The following is a 13,289-nucleotide window of genomic DNA, read 5'->3' on the forward strand; positions in this document are numbered from 1 at the left end:
ACACCCCACCCATGCTCTCCCTCTTGTTGGTGAGTGTCACTCAAGCCTCTGCCTCAGAAAAGCCCTTCTGCAGCTTCCAAGTCAGACCAGCTCCTCCTCCAGGTGCAGGTCCAGCCATATCTTTCCCTCGCCCCTCCCCAGCTTGCACAAGTGAATGCTTTCTGCATCCTGAAGGCATTTTGTTTGTGTCTTTTAATCTGGCTGTGCTATTGTTGGTGTTTAACAGTCTCCCCAGCTACACTGGAAGCTACCAGAAGGTACTTTTCACTTGCTCGTGTGTTTTTCCCAGTGTCTATCAGAGGCCTTTGCACTGGGTAGGCACCAAATGGCTGTTGGGAGCAGCTGAAGGTCACACATCCCATGAGCGGGCAGCAGGGTCAGAAGTGGCCCCCGTGTTGCCTGAGCAAGACTCCCCCCTGCCCTGTGCCCTCCGCACCTCCGGCCTGCATGTCCCTGTGGCCTCTTAAGGGCACATCTCCCGGGGCTGGGTCAGGAGGCCTGGGCGGTTGGCCTTAAGCTGTCACACACCTAGGGAGATGCTCGTGTTTCTGGGAACCTTGGCGCCCACTCCTGCGAACTTCGGTAAATGTGTAACTCGACCCTGCACCGGCTCACTCTGTTCAGCAGTGAAACTGTGCATCGATCACTAAGACTTCCTGGAAGAGGTCCCAGTGTGAGTGTCCCTTCTGGCGTCTGTCCTTCTGGCCAGCCTGTGGTCTGGCCACATGATGTAACCTCCCTCCAGCCTGTGCACGGGCAGCCTGGGAACGGCTTCATCCCCACCCCTCAGATATAAATAGGGCCTCGTGACCCGGCCAGGGAAAGAAGCTGCCATTGTTCTGGGTACTACAGCAGAAGGTAAGCCGGGGACCCCCTCAGCTCCTTCTCAGCCTTGTCCCTCTCAGATGTAACTGAGCTGTGGGCCGGGAGGAGAAGGCCGGGAGGGGCACTGGTGATGCTGACGCATCTCTCCCCTCCCATAAGACCAGTCATCTGGACGCAGGCTTCCCCCACTCAGTGCCCACCCAGGGTCTTATAGGAAGAGCTGCTCCTCCTTAGCAATAGGACAAGATGGTCAGGTCTTCCTGCTTCCGCTGAGAAGAGTTAGGGTCTTCAGGGATGGAGCAGACTGGCACAGGAGCAGAGTCATCATGGTCAAGAGTCCACCAGGTCCTCTTGCCATCAGGAGGAACAGCAGGGCTTGTATAGGAAGTGGGGCCGCAGGGAAGGGCTGGGCTCGGTCAGTCCCCAGCTGGGATCCCCAGAGTGGTCACCCTACCCCTCCCTCGAGACAGATTCCCTGACTGTGTGTCATCAGGCTGGTCACCGTCTCTCTGAACCTTGATTTGCTCACCTATAAAATGGGACTAGTAACGATGCCTGGGCTCCCTCTCTCAGGGGCTCTGGTATAGCTGAAGAGAACTAATATAACATGAAAGTACTTTCTAAGGTTTGGGATAAGCTAAAAGGCAGATTCCAATTTTATTCCAGGGCAGCGTAGATTGGTGCTTAAACTTGCGGATGACAGAGTCAGAGGGCCTGGTTCTGAGTCTTAGTTCTGTCTCTTCCCAGCTGTGTGACTTTGAACAAGTCACTGGACCTCTTTGTTCCTCTGGAAAACAGCAGGAACCAATTCATTAACTGCTTCTCCAGGATGCATTAGGTCCCAGGGACTGTCCTGGGAATGTGGGCTGTATTAGGAAACACAGCAGCGGGAACCCTGCTCCGGGGCTCACATTCATGTCAGGGCAAACAGACAAAGACGCTGGACAGCACAAGTGCCTAACTACATGGTACAGAGGGTTATAAGGAGGGAAAAGGGGAGCCGGATGAGAGAGTTGAGAGTGCCCGGTGTGGTGGGGAAAGCTGCAGGGTGACATACAGCATCAAGGAAACCTCAGGGAAGGTGAGGACTATGATGGGGTCAGAGGGGTTGATATAAGAACGGTGCCCTGCAAATGACAGGCACCATGGGAGCGTGAGCCATCATCTTCACCTGTAGCATTCAGCCTGGGGTAAGTAGGGAGACATAGAAGGGGCAGGTGCTGGCAAAGAGGCAGGGGCAGGAGGGGAGAAGGCGGAGGGGCGCTCCGGGCAAGGGTGTCAGGCCCGCCACCCCAGAGCACCGTTACTCCCAGGACGCGGCTGCGTGCAGCCCTGGAACCAGCCTAGGGAGCAACCACAGATCACAATTGAGAACAAACAACAGTCTCTGCCTTAAAATTGGCCCATGGAATTGCGTCTCTGGAGATGGTACCTGCGCAGGAGCAGCACAGTGAGTGGGCTGCATCGACCAGCGCCATCCAAACCCCGAACAGTTGGCGCTTGTCAGGCAGGACTTCCCAGCAGTCCGTTGCCACAGGTTTCCCCTGATGACCTGATTTGATGTGACTGTCTAGATCAGGTGTGAACTGGTGGCTTAGGCTTCTCTGCACAGAAAGGCCTGCAAGCAGCAGGGAGAGTTTTCTGTTCTGTTTTTCCATGTCTTGTGCCTCTTCCTGAGAACAGCGGATGGAGTCAAATGCACGGGGAGTGGGGTGAGGTGGTAGCTGAGGTCAGAAGTCAAAGTCTCTTTGAGAACAGCGGATGGAGTCAAATGCATGGGGAGTGGGGTGAGATGGTAGCTGAGGTCAGAAGTCAAAGTCTCTTTGGCATTTGAATGACTGAAGTAGAACAAAACACACCAGGTACTTCAGCAGTTGCACCGTGTTGAGGGCAGTTGCTGGTTACCCGTCTGGGTGGGGGAAGCCAGCTGCTAATGTAAGAATAATGACTGGGTGTGCTTAGGTGAAGCAGAAAAATCTAGATATCAAGGTGGCCTTGAGTCAGTGATGACCTGCTACAGCGCCAAGGAAGCCTGGTGTAGCCCTGGGGGGACAGAAAAGGCTAAGAAGTGACGATATTGCAGTACACTCCCTCCACAAGAAATGAGTGAGGTGTGGTACAAACTGTTAGAATTGAATGAATCAATAGAATAAACGTTCATCCCGTCAATCAAGAAGAGTCAGATGAAATGCATTAGCAGGGCCAGCCCAGGAACCTCGTCTTCTGGGGTCTCAGGGTCGTTTTCATTTGCAGCAGCTGAGGCTGAAGCCCAGTTGCAAGGCCTTTGAGAGAACATGGTGCCGGACCCATGTCTAAGGCAGGGGTTCTAAACCCTGCTTCCATATCAGAGTTACTGGAGAAGTGTTTTTATTTTTAATTTTTATTTTTTTTAATCTAAGGAATCCAAGAATCAGTGGCAAGCCATGCTAGGTGTGAATGCCTTTGGGGCTCTGCAGGGGATAGCACTATGCAGGGATGGTTGAGAGCTGGTTTTGGGGTCGAGACACGTGGAAAATACTTGGGCTTTGGGTTGAGCCTGTGGTGCTCAATCCTGGCTGCATATTAGGACCACAGGGAGATGAGAAAACCATTCCCAGCCCTCACCCTAGGGCCCTTGAGTGAGCATCTCAGGGGTCTAGGAGGCCTCCACAAAGACCTACTGATTGGCACGTATGTGTTTTTCTAGGAGAGAACTTACAGCCGCAGGCAGGAGCATGTCTTACTCCGCTTGGGCTGCCATAAGTACCACAGACTGGGAGGCTTCAACAACAGAAATGCATTATCTCACAGTTCTGGAAGCTAGAAGCCCGGGAGCAAGCCGTCGGCAGAGTTAATTTCCTCTGGGGCCTCTATCCTTGGCTTGTAGACGGCCGTCTTCTCTCTCTGTCCTCACATGGTCTTCCCTCTGTGTGTGTCTGTGTCCTCGTCTCCCCTTCTCATAAGGACACAGGTCGTATTAGATCAGGGCTCGCCCTCATGGCCTCATTTTAACTTAATCATCTCTTTAAAGATCCTGTCTCCAAATAATGGTCACATTCTGAGGTCCTGGGGTTGAGGACTTCAACATATGCATTGTGGCCATTGGGGGAGTTAGGACATGATTCAGCCTATATTGGTGGATTTTGCACTTGGATCATGTAGGTATTTTCCATGGAGCTTAGAATCCATTTCTTTTCTTTTTTTGTAGACATGAATGGACTTATTCTGGGCTAAATGGTGACAGAGAGTATTGAGACCATGAAAAATCTGGTTAGATGGCACTTAACGATCAGTTAATAATCACCTTTCACCCTTTGCAAAATGATATTTCAGGGTACGCAGAAGCGAGCGCCCCAGTCTGAGATGGTTCCTGCCAGCGTGAGCCTGAAGGCCACCATCCTCTGCCTCCTGGCCTGGGCTGGCCTGGCCGCAGGTGACCGGGTGTACATACACCCCTTTCACCTCGTCATCCACAATGAGAGTACCTGTGAGCAGCTGGCAAAGGCCAATGCTGGGAAGCCCAAAGATCCCACCTTCACACCTGTTCCGATACAGGCCAAGACGTCCCCTGTGGATGAAAAGGCCTTGCAGGACCAGCTAGTGCTGGTCGCTGCAAAACTCGACACCGAGGACAAGTTGAGGGCCGCGATGGTCGGGATGCTGGCCAACTTCTTGGGCTTCCGCATATATGGCATGCACAGTGAGCTATGGGGCGTGGTCCATGGGGCCACCATCCTCTCCCCAACGGCTGTCTTTGGCACCCTGGCCTCTCTCTACCTGGGAGCCTTGGACCACACAGCCGACAGGCTACAGGCAATCCTGGGCGTCCCTTGGAAGGACGAGAACTGCACCTCCCGCCTGGATGCGCACAAGGTCCTCTCTGCCCTGCAGGCTGTACAGGGCCTGCTGGTGGCCCAGGGCAGGGCTGACGGCCAGGGCCAGCTGCTGTTGTCCATGGTGGTGGGCCTATTCACAGCCCCAGATCTGCACCTGAAGCAGCCGTTTGTGCAGGGCCTGGCTCTCTATGCCCCTGTGGTCCTCCCACGCTCTCTGGACTTCACAGACCTGGAAGTCGCTGCTGAGAAGATTGACAGGTTCATGCAGGCTGTGACAGGATGGAAGATTAGCAGCCCCCTGACGGGAGCCAGTGCGGACAGCACCCTGGTTTTCAACACCTACGTCCATTTCCAAGGTGAGGCAAGTCCCTCTGCCGGCTCTGCCCTAGGACTTAGTTTCCAATGCGTAGCTGAGCTCAGCAGGTCAGGCCTTGGAGATGGGCAGGGGCAGCCCTGCGGACATACCTGGTGGCCACCCTCGAGGATTGGGGAAGTGGCTGCTCCACTGGGTCCCTGGATGGGTGTCCACCTCCCGGACCTGCTGCCCTACTATGTGCACGACTACACTACATCCTTTTTCTTACATCATTTAATCCCCTTATGATGTGATGCAGAGGTATTTGTGCCTTTGTTTGCCGGCAAAGAAATAGAGACTCAGAGAAACAAAGTGCCTTGCTCAAGATGGCACAGCCACCAGTGGGGGTCCTGGGATTTCAACCCACATCTCCTGGCCCCACAGCCCAGCTCTATGCTCAGACGGTACAGGTTCTTATCTCTGGAGACGGTCAGGTGCTGGGGTCCCTGGCCTATGCAGAAATAAGCAATTGGCTTGCTTAAATCCCTTTCATGTTAGGAGGGGCATTACTGAAAACCCGTACTACAAAGATTGTTGATTTTTCATTTTTTTTTTTTTTTTTAATTGAGACAGGATCTCGCTCTGTCCCCCAGGCTGAAGTGCAGTGGCGCAATCATTGCTCACTGTATCCTTGAACTCCTGGCTGCAAGCGATCCTCCCACCTCAGCCTTCCAAAGTGTTGGGATTACAGGCATGAGCCACTGCACCCAGCCAAAGATTGCTTAAAGCATTCTTTTAACAAATACTCATTGAGGATTTGCTACTTGTAAGACCTTAAGCCTGGCATCTCAGAGGAGGCCGGAGGAGGGTTGTATAGGCCCTGACTCCAGGCTTTTAAAGGTCAATGGGCAAACGCCTAGGATATGGAGCTGCAGTGAAACGTGCTCCACAAGGTCCTCAGGGAGGGCTCGGAGCCCACAGAGGACAGAGGTCACTGGGGAGTGGAAAGCAGGCCTCACCTGGCAGTGAGGGGAACAGGGCTGGTGAAGCCAGGAGCAAGCACAATGAACCCAGCCTGCAGAGTTTGGGGCAAGGAACGAGGATGGGGTGTTTGGCTTGGCACGAGTGTTGAACCAGAAAATGGGCCTGGGGAGGGCAGAGCTGGAGACACTTTGAATGCCATGCCAGGTAGGTGTGGGAATGGGGACGCGTTCGTTCAGAGGTCATCCTGGAAGCCTGCCGTGTGTGGACTGGAGGCAGGGAGGGTTGTTTGAAGGTTACGCAAGAGTCCGGGCACACAGTCACGGGAACCCGCGCTCAGGGAGCAGCTCGGCGAATCCATGGGCGGGGTGGGGCTGAGGGGTGTGTCTGAGAGACATTGATGAGGCTCCGTCAAGATGTGTAACCTCATGAGGGACAGAGAGCCAGGTGGGCGGTGAAAGACAGGACTGTGGAGAAAGAGGTTCAGTGGCGCGTGGTGATTTTCTTACCATGACAACATCCTTGAGGTCTCTCCCTTCGGGTTCAGGGGAGGTGATAGATGGGGAACTGCTCAGCCCTGGCACTGACTGGTCACAGGGGCAGAGGCCAGCCTGAGGGTTGCCCGGTTGAGGGTGGCAGCACGCTGTGCAGGGCAGAGCAGGGACACATGGGCTCAGCCTGCTGAACCTAGGAGGAGTGCTGGGAGGAGCGCTCACTGAGAAAGAGGGTCCTGCAGAAGGCAAAGGCAAGAAAGCCAGTGACATCTGAAATGGGTCTCCCTTCGAAAGAGAGCCCATCCACCTGACCCAGACCTCAGAGCCAGGCCATGAGGAAGAGGAGAAAGAAGAAAAACACCAGTGACATCGGGACTCAAAGGAAGCCCGGCATCCTCGCTGGCCTCCGCCACATGCTGCCCTGACCCTGCCCCACTTCCTAACCTTTGCTGGTCTCAGTTTCCATCAAAGGACACAGCCCCTTCCTGCCCACATGGCCTGTCCAGTGAGATGATTGGGGGCTGTCTTGGGACCTCTAGATACCCCTTTAGCAATGATGTTCTATGTACATGACCTCAGCAGGCAGCTAGATGTGTCCCACTAGAGAGGACCTGAGGATCTGGGGCCCGATGGGCTCCACAGCACTCTTTGCCCAGCACCTGCTGTGCTGCTGAGCATGGGACGCTGGCCCCGGCAGTTTCCACGAGCCAGCTGACTTGAGCTTGAGAGATTTACCTAGCCTTCGGATGAGAATGGTGAGCTGTCAGACGAGCAGAGGCAAGAGGGCAGCCACTCTCATGTCAAATTCCAACGTCTTTTGGGGGGCAGCTTCCCTTTTTTGGTTTAGTTTGTTGGAAGAAAAGAATAGTCCCTTTCCCCCCTCTAAACTAAAAGCCTCACCAGCCTGGGTGGGCAGCACCGAGGTCCCTGCAGGGAATGTGCAAGGAGGATCTTGCAGTTTCCCGCTTACGTGCCCTCCGAGACTGAGTGCTCCGAGGGCTGAGGACGAGGAATATGCCAGGTCTGCCACTGCCTTCTCACAAGACCCAGACCCAGGGGAGGCACAGCCATGCCCAGCTCCCACCTGCCAGTTCTGTCCTCCCAGCTTCCCTACTTTCCTGCTGGGAGCTCCGATTCAGTACAAAGGGAGACCCCACTGTTTCTGAACCATCTCTATTCAGACTCCCAAGCGCCACGTGCCCAGAGGACTGCTCTGTGACAAACCCATACACAACTTCACCCTCTTCTCCTAAAAACAACCACAAAATGGGCCTTTCAAGGTGAGTGGGAGGACAGCCAAGGGCATCCTGTGATGCACTAGTGTAAGGTCGAGGCAGAGGGTGGGCCGCCGTCATAGAGACACCCCGCGTAACTGCTTCACACACAAGTTTGTGTCCTTCTCCCACGCCGCGCTCTCCCGAGTTCTCTGTCTTCTCCACGGCCCTGTAAGCGGGGCCAGGGGTGGGGAGAACAGAGGGCTCACCCCTGCCCCCAGGGCCCAGTGTGCAAATCCATTCATCACAGCAAGGTCTTGTGAGTCTCCCCAGTAGCAAGGGCTGCTGAAGAATGGAGCCCTCATTCCCGGAGCCTGCGGGGCCAGCTCTGGTATCCTGTGACTGTGATGGGGGAGGGTGGGGGCCACAGGACAGCCGGCAGGCTCTGCCACGGCTGGGGCTGGACACAGATTAAAAAGTGAGCATGAGCAGGGGCCTCTAGGAGCAGTGGGATACTGCAGTGGTGGCTGCGTGTCATTCTACGTGCGTCCAAACCCACAGAATGTAAAACACCAGGACGGAGCCCCAAAGAAAACCATCAACTTTGGGTGCTGAGGACATGTCAATGCAGGTTCATCAACTACAATAAATGGGCCACTCTGGTGTGAGATGTTGATCATGGGGAAGGCTGTGTGTGGGGGGACAGGAGTTATATGGGAACTTTGTGTACTTTCTGCTTGATTTTGCTGTGAATGTAGTCACTCTAAAAAATAGTATCTCTTAAAATTTTTAAAAAGTGTGTTGGGCTGGGCGCGGTGGCTCAAGCCTGTAATCCCAGCACTTTGGGAGGCCGAGATGGGCGGATCACGAGGTCAGGAGATCGAGACCATCCTGGCTAACACGGTGAAACCCCGTCTCTACTAAAAAATACAAAAAACTAGCTGGGCGAGGTGGCGGGCGCCTGTAGTCCCAGCTACTCGGGAGGCTGAGGCAGGAGAATGGCTTGAACCCGGGAGGCGGAGCTTGCAGTGAGCTGAGATCCGGCCACTGCACTCCAGCCTGGGCGACAGAGCAAGACTCCGTCTCAAAAAAAGAAAAAAAAAAAAAGTGAGTGTGTCAAATCACAGCCTCTGTGTCAGGACAGATGTAGGTTTGAGTTGACCTGGTAGGTACCAGTGGCGTATGTCCCTTAAGGTGACAGACACAAACCCCCGGGTCAGTGCCTGGCATGTTATATGTCTTCAGCAGGTGGCAGTTAGGGCTGCCTCAGTGAACTCAAATGGCTGCATTTTGCAGGAAGATTTGAGCTACACTTGGGGTCCTGTGGCCAGGAGAATACAGAGTGGCCTGGGGTGGGCCAGGGAAGGAGGCTGAGGCAGGGAGAGGGGCAGGATCTGGGCCTTCGGTGTCCGCCAGCCCTCGTCCCTGCCCCTGTCCTGGCTGACTCGTCCCTCCCCATCTTCTGTCTGGATTTCAGGGAAGATGAAGGACTTCTCCCTGCTGGCTGAGCCCCAGGAGTTCTGGGTGGACAACAGCACCTCAGTGTCTGTCCCCATGCTGTCTGGCGTGGGCACCTTCCAGCACTGGAGCGACGCCCAGGACAACTTCTCGGTGACTCAAGTGCCCTTCACTGAGAGTGCTTGCTTGCTGCTGATTCAGCCTCACTATGCTTCTGACCTGGACAAGGTGGAGGGCCTCACTTTCCAGCAAAACTCCCTCAACTGGATGAAGAAACTGTCTCCCCGGTAGGAGCCTCCTGGTCTCCCCTGGAATGTGGGAGCCGAGCTGTCCTTCTGCCCAGGCTGGGGGTGGGGTAGGGAGTAGACACACATGAGCTGAGCCTTGGGTGCAGAGCAGGGCAGGGCCGCAGTGGCATGGGGCTGGGCAGGCGGCCTGTGTGTCTGTCCACCAGCTCTCCATCCACCCAGCACCCAGCTCTCCAGTTAGTGTCTGTCTTTCAGGTGCAGGCAAAGTAAAGGAGGGAGGAATATGCTTTTTCTATGCTTACATTTGCCTGGTGGTTTTGGAGGGAGAGAATACATTGCAATCCGCCCTCTGAGAGAGGAACATTTTGGCCCCGCACCTGACACACAGCACATCTGTGGCATCCAAGAGCTTCTTGGAACTGACTTGCCAGGAGGGTTTGGACTCCATGTGATCGGGGGTGGGGCCTTCTCAGGGAGCATGCCTTGACTCCAGAATGCCCTTGCTGGCGGCTGGCGGCTGGCGGCTGGGTGGGGACAGGTGTCGTTAGCACCTCTTTCCTGCTGCAATTCCCTTCCATAGAGCCTTGGACTCAACCTACACATCCCCCTAGATCATCGAGGCCTGGAAATTTGATCCCAGAGGCAGGCAGGCATTGAGTGACACGATGGCTTCTTGACATCAGCTCTGCTTTTTATGTTTTAAAAATTATGGTGGTAAAATATACATAACAAAATTTGCCATCATAACCATTTTTGAGTGCACAGTTCAGTGGCACTAGGCACATTCACACTGTTGTGCAGCCATCACCGCTGTCCATCTCCATTTACCTTCTCATCTTCCCAGACCGAAGCTCTGCCCTGCTGAAACACTAACTCTCCATTTCCCCTTCCCCTGGGCCCCTGGCAAGCACCACGATGTCCTCGAGGTTTACCCATGTTGTAGCACGTGTCGGAATTTCCTTCATTTTGAAGGCTGAATAATATTCGCTTGCATGTGGTTACCACCTTTTGTCTATCCACTCGTCCATCGATGGGCACGTGGGTTGCTTTCACCTTTGAGCTGCCGTGACTAGTGCAGTGTACCCTGTAAACATGGGTGTACTGTCAGCTCTTATAAGTGCTTGATACATCACTGGAAATGTCCATGGGCTCTGAAGGATGCCAGAAGATGGAAGAGGCTCTATCCGAAGATCAATCGAGTTGACATAGCAATGTGTCCAGCACGAGTTGACACTGTACCCTCCTGTCTCCCTCCTTTTCACGGATGTCTTTTCATCAAGAACACTGCTGTTGCAGTAGTAAGACACAGTGCATTATTTAGAGAATAGCATTTTAAAAATTACCCAAGTGACACACCTTCAATGCGGCCAATCTAAAAACAGAATGCACCAAAGGACAACCATTCCTAGGTCCTCATCGGTAAATGTTCTTTGTCCCTGTCATAGTATTTTCAAATGACATGAGCGTTTTTTATTGTAGGTTTTGCTGAAATTTTCCACAAGGGGGAGGATGACCTAGTTGGATGGGAGGGCGGCAAACATCCCTGTCGTCAGGGTTGGGTGCAAGGAGCATATCTCCACCTGGCCTCTGGGAGAGCCCTCGCTGTGTGGCCTGGAGCCTTCCTAACTGTGCCTCATCTCCCCAGGGCCATCCGCCTGACCATGCCCCGACTGGTGCTGCGAGGATCTTATGACCTGCAGGACCTGCTTGCCCAGGCTGAGCTGCCCGCCATTCTGGGCACCGAGCTGAACCTGCAAAAACTGAGCACTGACAACCTCAGGGTGGGGAAGGTATGTGCAAGCCTGGGTCTGTGCCTGACCTGGGTTCCGAGTGTTCACAGGGTGGGAGGCATGGATGGAAGGGACACAGAGGAGGCTGTGGGTGGGGCCAGCAGGGCAAGAGGGAGAGGAGAGTAGGGCCAAAGGTGGGAGAGAAGTGGCCAGAGCATTCTGGGGCTTTTCAGGTGCACAGCAGCAAATCCCTCTCCTGCTCTGCCTCCTCCTACTGGGGGTGTGTTCCATGGTCTTGCTCTGCCTCCTCCTGCTGGGGGTGTGTTCCATGGTCCTGCTCTGCCTCCTCCTGCTGGGGGTGTGTTCCATGGTCCTGCTCAGCCTTGCCTTGCCTCAGGGTCCTCCAGGGACCCTACAGTGGAGTTGAAACCGGGATGAAGAGAGTGAGCACCCTTGGACCTGGGTCCGGCCCCTTCTTCAGGGAAATGCTGAGCAGCAGACAGAATGTCCCCCTGCCATGTGGCACCATGCACATCTGTGGCTACCAAGGGTGCGCCTGGATGCTCTGGGCCCTGTGCTCAGCGCTAGGGAGAAAGTAGGAGTTCCTACTGGGGCCAGTGGGCTGAGCCCTCTGTGCTAAGTTAGCTAAGTCCTGGCACTGGTGGGCCATGGCCAAGGGAGCCAGGAATTCTGCCCGGAACAGCCGGGCAGAACGTGAAGATGGGAGGACGTGAGGGGCGTGGCAGGAAGGAGCCGGTACGTGAGTTTGGCCACTGTGGCCGAGTAAGGGTCATCTACACAGACACACCCTTGCCTACACTGAGGGGCAGGCATACACTGTGCATCCTCCTGGCAGACTGGACAATGTCTCCCTCCAGGACAGTGCACATCACAGAGGTCCTGAGCCCTCCCTGGCCCTCTAGCCCTCAGCACCCTGGGTCACCCAGTGCGCCCTCAGAATGACCCTGATGTCTGCCGCTTTGCAGGTGCTGAACAGCATTTTTTTTGAACTCGAAGCGGCTGAGAGAGAGCCCACAGAGTCTACCCGACAGCTGAACAGGCCTGAGGTCTTGGAGGTGACCCTGGACCGCCCATTCCTGTTTGCTGTGTATGATCAAAGCGCCACTGCCCTGCACTTCCTGGGCCGCGTGGCCAACCCGTTGAGCCCAGCATGAGGCCAGGGCCCCAGAACACAGCGCCTGGCAAGGCCTCTGCCCCTGGCCTTTGAGGCGAAGGCCAGCAGCAGATAGCAACCCTGGACAAACCAGCGATTTGTCACCCCCAGTCTCCCACCTTTTCTTCTAATGAGTCAACTTTGAGCTGGAAAGCAGTCGTTTCTCCTTGGTCTAAGTGGTGCTGCATGGAGTGAGCAGTAAGAAACCTGTGGCAGCACAAATGCGCCTCCCAGGTTGCTGGGTTTATTTTAGAGAATGGGGATGGGGAGGCAAGAACCAGTGTTTAGCGCCAGACCACCGTTCCAAAAAGAATTCCAACCGACCAGCTTGTTTGTGAAACAAAAAAGTGTTCCCTTTTCAAGTTGAGAACAAAAATTGGGTTTTAAAATTAAATTATACATTTTTGCATTGCCTTCGGTTTGTGTTTAGTGTCTTGAATGTAAGAACATGACCTCTGTGTAGTGTCTACAGTAGCTTAGTTTTTTCCACAGATGCTTGTGATTTTTTTTTTTTTTTTGAGACGGAGTCTCGCTCTGTCGCCCAGGCTGGAGTGCAGTGGCCGGATCTCAGCTCACTGCAAGCTCTGCCTCCTGGGTTTATGCCATTCTCCTGCCTCAGCCTCCCGAGTAGCTGGGACTACAGGCACCCGCCACCTCGCCCGGCTAGTTTTTTGTATTTTTTAGTAGAGATGGGGTTTCACTGTGTTAGCCAGGATGGTCTCGATCTCCTGACCTCGTGATCCGCCCGTCTCGGCCTCCAAAAGTGCTGGGATTACAGGCTTGAGCCACCGCGCCCCGCCATGCTTGTGATTTTTGAACAACACATGAAAGATGCAAGCATCTGAATTTCTGTTTGAATGTGGAAACCATAGCTGGTTATTTCTCCCTTGTGTTAGTAATAAACGTCTTGCAACAATAAGCCTCCCAAAATTCTATCTTTCATTTAGCAGCCAAACAGATGTATACAATTTAGCAGATAGACTGTGCAAACGAAAGTGCTTTCCTGGACTTTGGATGGAATTTCCATGGGAGGCCTGAGCCAGTACTTAGCAGTC

The 13,289-nt window shown here is 54.2% G+C and overlaps 1 protein-coding gene across 1 annotated transcript; it reads left to right on the forward strand.

Annotated features, from left to right (window-relative positions):
- Positions 1-810: 810 nt before the first annotated feature.
- On the forward strand, positions 811-12,648 carry AGT (angiotensinogen; the record flags this gene model as incomplete). Its single annotated transcript, XM_033195295.1, has 5 exons — positions 811-858; positions 4,138-4,996; positions 9,102-9,369; positions 10,976-11,120; positions 12,047-12,648. Coding segments are annotated over 5 exons (1,509 nt in total), but the record flags the coding sequence as incomplete, so codon positions are not given.
- Positions 12,649-13,289: the final 641 nt, after the last annotated feature.

The sequence above is a fragment of the Trachypithecus francoisi genome, unplaced genomic scaffold (genome assembly GCF_009764315.1).
Source record: "Trachypithecus francoisi isolate TF-2019V2 unplaced genomic scaffold, Tfra_2.0 Lachesis_group5, whole genome shotgun sequence".
Taxonomy (NCBI): Eukaryota; Metazoa; Chordata; class Mammalia; order Primates; family Cercopithecidae; genus Trachypithecus; species Trachypithecus francoisi.